Source organism: Fukomys damarensis, unplaced genomic scaffold (assembly GCF_012274545.1).
Source record: "Fukomys damarensis isolate Sample0158 unplaced genomic scaffold, DMR_v1.0_HiC HiC_scaffold_27, whole genome shotgun sequence".
NCBI lineage: Eukaryota > Metazoa > Chordata > Mammalia > Rodentia > Bathyergidae > Fukomys > Fukomys damarensis.
In genome coordinates this window covers 21,838,499-21,846,168 of record NW_022900939.1, presented here as the reverse complement: position 1 = coordinate 21,846,168, position 7,670 = coordinate 21,838,499, and the positions used below count along the sequence as shown (strand labels likewise).

At 51.6% G+C, this 7,670-nt stretch overlaps 1 protein-coding gene across 1 annotated transcript; it reads left to right on the top strand.

The window, feature by feature from the left end:
* The first annotated feature begins 542 nt into the window (after window positions 1–542).
* CUNH11orf86 (chromosome unknown C11orf86 homolog) lies at window positions 543–2,503 on the top strand. The gene is made up of 2 exons (XM_010635836.2): window positions 543–1,130; window positions 1,742–2,503. The coding sequence occupies exons 1-2, from the start codon at window positions 876–878 to the stop codon at window positions 1,838–1,840; spliced, it is 354 nt and encodes a 117-aa protein (XP_010634138.1). The 5' UTR covers window positions 543–875; the 3' UTR covers window positions 1,841–2,503.
* Window positions 2,504–7,670: the final 5,167 nt, after the last annotated feature.

Sequence of the window (7,670 nt, the reverse complement as noted above, 5' to 3'; positions counted from 1 at the left end):
AAAAAAAAAAAAAAAAAAAAAAAAAAGTAAAGATTGGGAATAAAGCTCAGTGCAAAGGCCCTGGGTTCAGTTCCTCAGTAGCTAAATAATAAAAAGGGCTGGGCATGTAACTCCATGGTGTAACGCCATGGGTTTAATTTCCAGTACTGAAAAAAATAAAAGAGGAAATGAAGGAAGAAAGAAAGATAGACAGACAGAAAGAGGATAGGGCCTAGGCTGACACTGTACTATTTCTTTCTAAAAAAAATTTCTAGTGTAGTAAAATACGCAGAACACAAAATTTCCCATTTAGCCTTTTCAGTGGACAGTTCAGTAGAGTCACATTCCCTCATAATGTTGAGCACCCCTCTCTGGAGCCCTTATCCTCCTTGCCAAACTGAAAACACACAGCCTTTAAACAGGACCTCTCCACAGCCTGGCCACTGGGAAGCATTAGTCTACTTTGCTCCTCTCTGACTTTAACCGCACTACGTTGGCGCTATCCTGGCTCTTCAGAGTATATCTGTGCTGCTGTGGGGCCACCTGTGTTCAGTGTCAACAAGACGAGTGGTGTGGACAGCCCAGGCCTCCGGGGTTCAGAGGAGGCAGAGCTCTTCCAGAGCAGGGTGGTCAGAGAGGGCTCCTTGGAGGAGGAGGAGGAGGAACAAGAAGAGGAGGACAAAGAAGGCACACCAGTCCCTTGGTCTCCACTCCTTGTCCCCGAAGGTGAGGCAGTGGGGAGAGTGACTCAGAGATTCTCGACGCATGGCCTGCCCTTTGGTTTACGAGGCCACCTCAGCAGCACCAACCTTTGCCCCAAGAAGATCACCTGTCCAAAGGGTGGAGACAGCAGACCATCCAGGTGGCTTGCCAGTGGAACAGAAGCCTCCGGAGCTATGGGAACGGGGCTTCGCAGCTGCTCCTTTCGAGGACCCCGGCCCTCCTATGGGAAGCTCCAGGAGGGACAACCCCGGCGGGCACTGAGCCTCCGGCAGGGGCATGAGAAGTCCAGGTCCCATGGCCTGGATGGAGTCCCAGAAGGGCTGATGGCCTCTGCTCAGGAGCAGCTGCCCGGGAGCCTGGGGGACACAGAGCAGCTGATCCAAGCCCAGCGACCAGGCAGCTGGCAGTGGTTGAAGCAGTACCAACAGGTACACCTGAGGGTTGAATGAAGGGTGGTACCCTTGCAAGAGAGAGCAGGGCTCCCAGGAGAGGCACTAGGGCGAAAAAGGCCCAGGGTGGACGCACACAGGCTGGGGACCAGGAAGACTGCATATCAGTCTGGTGGTGAGACTGGAGAGAGAGGCACCCAGAGGTCATATTTAAGAGGGCCCTGAAGATGTTCAGAATTTTCCCATGGACCCTGGGAGTCACTGAAGATTTTAGGCTGGAGATGGGTGTGTGTGTGTGTGTGTGTGTGTGTGTGTGTGTGTGTGTGTGTGTGTATGTGTGTGATAGAGCTGTTTTAACATGCTCGATGTGCTATATAGTATGTCGGACGGGTGATACAGCAGGAGGCAAGATCAGCCAACATGTCTTCCCAGGGTTATTTATATTTTGTACCCCTCTTGCCCTGGGGAAAAGGAGAGATCCAGATCACCTTGGGAGAGGTGTGAGCTGCTGGCCTTGCCTCCAGGAGAAAGGACTGCAAGTGAGGGGCGCTTCTCCCTGGGGTCTACCCCCACCTCGTGCCTGTGTGTAGAATGGCACCAAGCCCACTAGTTGGCCCTGGATCCTAATCTCCCCCACCCTGGTCTTCCAGCAGGTGCAGCGAAGGTGGGAGAGCTTTGTGGCCAGCCTCCCCCGTGTGACATTGAGTCGATCGGCCTCCCCAGAGCCCCCGCTGGACACCACCAGCTAGCAATGCTGGAGGATGGTGGCCCCTTGCTGACCTGCCTCTGTGGCTCTACTGGACTATGGACTGCTCCAGCCTGTGTCATGTGGTCTAAGGAGGCCCCCTCCAGCCCACTCGAAGCCCCATGTGGCTGTCCCTCGGCCATGGCCCTCCCACTCCAGGGCTGGCTCTCAGCAAAGACCCCAGTGGGGCTGGGGAGAAGGGGCCAGCTCTGTGCCCTCTGGGCTTGGAGCGCCCAGCACTATGATGCACATGAATAGTTCTTAGGAGCCTAAGAAGTGGAGGTGTCGATGCCCCCAGCCCCACACAAGACCCCACAAGATCATTCACCTTCCAGGACAGAGCCTGAGGAAGCCAGACTTATAGCTGAGAGGCTCTTGGATGGACATCACTTGATCACAGGACTGACCTGCTGCTGGTCAGCTGCTAGCGAGAGGCCAGGACACATGTCCCCTTCCAGACAGTGAGCCCTCACGGGCAAAGACCATGTCTGGGAGGCCCTCAGTGCTGGGCACTCTCTGGCCAATAGGCTCCACCTGTTTGTTGCTGCCTTCAGGTCTCAAAGTATACAATGAAGGAAGCAAGGGGAGCATTCCCTCTCCATGTGACAGAGGGGAAACTGAGGTGAGGGAGATCTATTATTTTTGTCATCTCTCACGCCACCCACCCGCACCAGTGCCCACCACTGTGGTTAAACATGGGAATAAAGCTATGCTGCACTAAAGTGAACAAGTTGTCCAGTGACATGCATGCTTGGTGCCTCTCCCGATCCCTGTAAGACTAGGGCTTTCCTAGCTCTAGCAGACCCATGGTCAAGAGAAAGGGAGCTGCAAGGCCTGGCTGTCCTGGTACAGGGTCTGTTTGGGGGTTGAGGAGGTATAACAGATAGAGAGGTGGTCTCTTTTTTCCCCCAGAGCCCAGAACCATGGAGGGGCACTCGGAAACAAGAGAGGTCCTTGGGAAAGTGCTGTCACAGACAGCCACTAACACCCTAACTAGGAATCTGGACAGAGCTTGGGCAGCTGACTGCAGGTGCTCCCAGCTCAATCCTTTCTGTAGCAGCACTAGGGGTGCCTTGGGGAACCCCAGGAATCCAGAGAGCAGTTTGCACCCACACCCTTGCCCAGCCATTTCAGAGTCTGCAAGAGGAAGATGGACCAGGCAGCAGGAGGGACTTCACATTCTTCAGTGCTCTGCCCTTGGGGCCCACTCTGGCCTCTTTGTTCCCAGAGATAAGGCCTGTGATCTATTTGTCTACTTCCATGCCTGTCTTCCACCAGGCCAAAAGTTCCAAGGAACCTGGTCTGTCCCCTGGGACAGGCTTTGGGCCTGGCACTCAGTCGATGTTCTGAAAGTGACTATTGAGTGAATGTCAAGGGACAGGCTCAAGGTCACACAGGGAGTTGATGGCTGAGCCAGCCTGCAGTTCATGACCTGGGTGACTCTCACTTGGCTAGAGCAATTCCTACAGTCCCACCAGCAACCCTGTGGGCAGGCAGGTAATCTCTCCAACAGGGTCTGAGCCTGTTAAAAAACTGGTCCTCAGGTGTAAGGAGGCCAGAAGGCTGGCTCAATGGTTCCTAAATTGGGCTACCACACTTTAGTTAGTAATTATTCCTGGGGAACCTTAATACTTAAATAGTGAAAGAGGAGAAGAAGGAAAATCATTTCTGGAGGAATCACCATGGGCACTGCTGGGCCTTGTGCCAGGTCATCAAGGAAACAGTACGGCTCAGTAGTTGAGTGCACCAGCAAAAGAGCTGGACTGCCAGGGTTTGAATCTGGACCTGGGAAAGTCACTAACTTTCTCTGCCTCAGTTTCCTCATTTGTAAAATGTAACTAATAACAGCACTGAATAACTGAATGCAGGTGCTTAGAATCACACAGAATAGAAAAACGGTCCTCCAATCTGATATAATCCCCACGACAGCCACCCAGGGTGGACATGATTTTCTTTGTTCTACAAGTGAAGGAATAAGAACTCAAAAAGTGAAGTGACCACTCAGAGGCACACAGCAAAGATAGGGTGACCTCTGGGCCCAGGCTCATGCCAAACCCCGAGCTCTCTAAGGTTTCATGCTGGAACATCAGGCCCAGAGTGAGGACCCCCGGGGAGCCCTAAGGCCCCCAACCCAGAATTGGGGCTCAGAGGTGCAGGCACTTGTGCCTGCTGTCACCTCCTGCCCCGTCCCTGCCTTTCTCCCACTCTGTTCCCACACTGTGGCCACACTGGCCTTTCTGATCCTGGAATGACTGGTCCCTTGTCACTTTAGGGCCTTTGTACATTTGCTGCTCTCTGCCTACACTGCCATTTTCTCCTCCCTTTTCTAACTTATTTTCTCTTTATCCTTGGTTCAAATGTCACACCTGTGTCCCCTAGGCCGGGCTGGTCACCCTTATGTACTCTCCTCAGAGCAGTTAGAGATTGGGTATGAAGTGGGTTGATGGTGTCTCCCTCCAAAAAAAAAAGTATTTACAGATAAAATTAAGGATCTTGTGATAAAGAGATTGGTTTCATCTTAATCCAATGATAAGTTTCCTTATTAGAGGAACAAGCAAAGGAAATAAGACAGAGGCAATTTGAAGCTGGAGACAAAGTTTGCAGTGATGTGGCCACAAACCAAGAAGCCACAGATTTTCTGGATCCTGGGGAGGAAGCATGGCCCTGTCAACACCTTGATCTTGAACATTTGGCCTCCAGAGAGAATCCATTGTGATTGTTTTAAGCCTCTGAGTTTTGGGTAACATTATAGCAGCTACAAGACCTTATAGTATGTTTGGGGGGATGAGGCCTTTAGCACGGTCCCTGCCATTGGTTGCACTGGAACATAGGTACAAAGACAGACCTCCACTGAGCTAAGCCATTGGCTTAGGGTGTGCTCTTTTTTTTGTACCAGGAATCAAACTCAGGGACTCATGCTTGCCAGGCAGATGCTGCACTGTTGAGCTACATTCCCAGCCCTTAGGGGTGCTCTGTATAGCCACAGCCTCCATAGATTCATCTCATGTCAGGACTCATACCCCTCGATAAGGAATTCAAGTGAGGTAGCTTCCTGGTGGGTCAGCTTCCAACCAGTCAGTGAGCCAGCCTCACTGAGGACATTCTGCACCTCATAGCAGGCGAGGTGGCAATGCAGCAACCATAGAGACATCCCTGATGCAGGTGGTCACCACAGTCCATGCAGAGGCACAAGGCAGAGGTCTGAACTTCTCCCTCTTCACCCAGGCCAGTGCCAGCCTAATGGCTGAGTCTCAGTCTCATATTTCTTTGTTCTAATTCAGCCTCCCAGGCCAAGGGGTCTCTGCTAGTCTTTTGGAGGGTCTTATAGCTAGAAGCTAAAGGGACCTGAGTCTCCTGGCTCACCCTACTGAGCTCCAGTCTTTCCCAATCACCATTCCTGCCTCATACAGCTGTCTCACCATGTTTCCAGGACTGGGAAGCTTACTACTTACGAAGAGTTGATCTTTACATGTGACCTCTGCCCTCAAGAAGCTCACAGTCTGGCCAGGGAGCAAACAGACAGATAACCACTGCTCTGCTATGAAGCAGAATGGAATAAATGCTCACTGAGGTAGCATGTGAGGGAGATTCAATGGAGGCCCAGGATTCTTGAGCCAGTGTGACACTCTGAGCTTGGCTGAACGCCCTCCCCCAGGCTCCTGCAAGCTTCCTGCCAGACAGAAGGCTGTGAGCAGGTAGAAAAAAATACCTTGCAGGAGAAATAGGGCCATTTGGCTGCACTAATGGGAAATGCAGTGAGGCTAGCAGATAACACTCTGTCCCTAGCCTGTGTCAGAGCCAGGCTACAGATAGATGTAGGATAGGAGGGCCCTTGACTCCAACAGACCCAGCATTCCTTCCCAGGGAGGCATGAAGCTCAGTGTGCACAGCCTGGCAAGGAACCAGGTGAGGGCCAAGCCTGGGTGTCAAGCCTGTGGCCCAAACCTCTTCCCTGGAACTAACTCGCTTGGTGACCATGGGTAAAATCACTCTGCTCTTCTGGCCTTAATTTCTCCTCTGTAAAATGGGGATGGTGATCTTTGTCTCCTTCGGGCAGAAGAGGACATGAGGCACCAAGTGTACAAAAGTTTTGCAAGCTTTAAGAGAGCTGTGTCCTGAGAGAGATACTTTTCTCCTCTTTTCTCGTTATCCTCATCATCAGGCTGGAGAGCAATTTGTAAAAGATCTGAGGCCAAACTGCCTGAGTTTGAATCCTGGCTACACAACTTACAAGCTGGGTAACATCAGACAATTCCTTGACCTCTCAGTGCCTTTATTTCCTTATTTATTCCATAAAACGAGCAGTCCCTCTTCACATGATTGTTTTATTGCCTGAGTTAATGTATGCAAAACATTATAGGGCAGTTTATCAGCCCCTGGGTCTTAGTAGCCAGTTCCAGGGAATTCTCCCCACACATGGGTAGAATGTGTGGGTAGACAGGGTAGGTCCCTGTCTGAACCTCAGAGGCCTCCTCTGGGAAATGGGGCTGTTAATAATAGCTCCTGGCTCCAGGCCACCAGGGGATGAGATGGGCCAAGGCACACACTGTGCTGAGCCCAACGCCAGCCCATGGAAGTGCCCTCTCACAGAAGACAGCCCAGGAAGCCTGGCTCTTGAGCCCAAGCCCGGCCTGTCCCCAGCTCACTTCAGCTGCGCTTGGCCTCGGCAGGGCTGTGAGTGGCAGAGAGGAGCCCTCAGGATCTGGGAAAGTGGGCCAGCCACAAACTAGATGGCTGCCCGGGGGCCTCCCAGGAAGGACCTCCACTTAGAGCCTGCGAGGGAGGGAAGGGAATGGGATAGGACAAGAGAGGAAGGCGCTTGGTCCTCACTGCGCCTCCCTCACCATGGCTGCTTCCCACCCCACCACCACCCAGCCAGGCCCCAACTCCCTGCTTTGAGTCCCAGGCACAAGCAGGCAATCTGATCATTTTTTGGCAAGGCTCCCTCAGAGGACTTCAGAGAGGGCAAGAGAACATATCCCTCTGCATGTGGCCACCAGGGGTCAACCCCGAGGTTGACCCACACTCTAGCAGTCATATGGGGTACAAAGGTGTCTAGAAAAAGGCAGAATTAGCACTAGGAGTGCAGGCATCTGGAAAGGTCACCTGAGGAGAGGGTGACCCTAACCCCAGTGGAAGAATCAGGAGGGTGTGTCCAGCAGGAGAAAGAACACAGGCAAAGGCATGGTGACCCAGGACAGCTGGGATGTTGGGGGACTGTGTGCAACTCATAACTTCTGCTAGGGAAAAAGTGGAAGTGGGGAAAGCAAGAAGGTAAAGAAGGACCAGTTTAAAATTAAAGCAGTACAATAACACCACAGAACAAGAAGCAACCAGGAAGTATGTGCCTCCTGATGGGAGAAACCCATGAGAGTCTTGCCCCAAAAGTCACAACTGAATTTTATCAAGCTTGCATATCCAAGTCCCAATTTCCAAGAACCCCTAAGGACAGAGAAACAAGTTAAACTTCACCAGGAGGTTGTGACCAGCAAAGTGCAGATTGTAGGGACCCCTACAGGGCAAACAGCCCAGCTCCGCCCGCCCCCCAGCAAATAAATTGCCAAGAAAAAGAGTGGGAAACTCGAGATGAAAGGAAAATGGAAAAATTAACCAATTATAATGTATTAACTTTATTTGGAGCAAATAAACTTTTTTTTTTTTTTTTTGGTACCGGGGATCAAACTCGGGCCCTTGCACTTGTGAGGCAGGTGGTGGAAACACTGAGCCAAATCCCTGGCAAATAAACTTTTTTAAAAAGGAAAGAAGCAAAGAAGGAAGAGAAGAAAAGAAGCGAAAGAAAATATGAAACATTAGAACTTTTACAATGGCCAGAT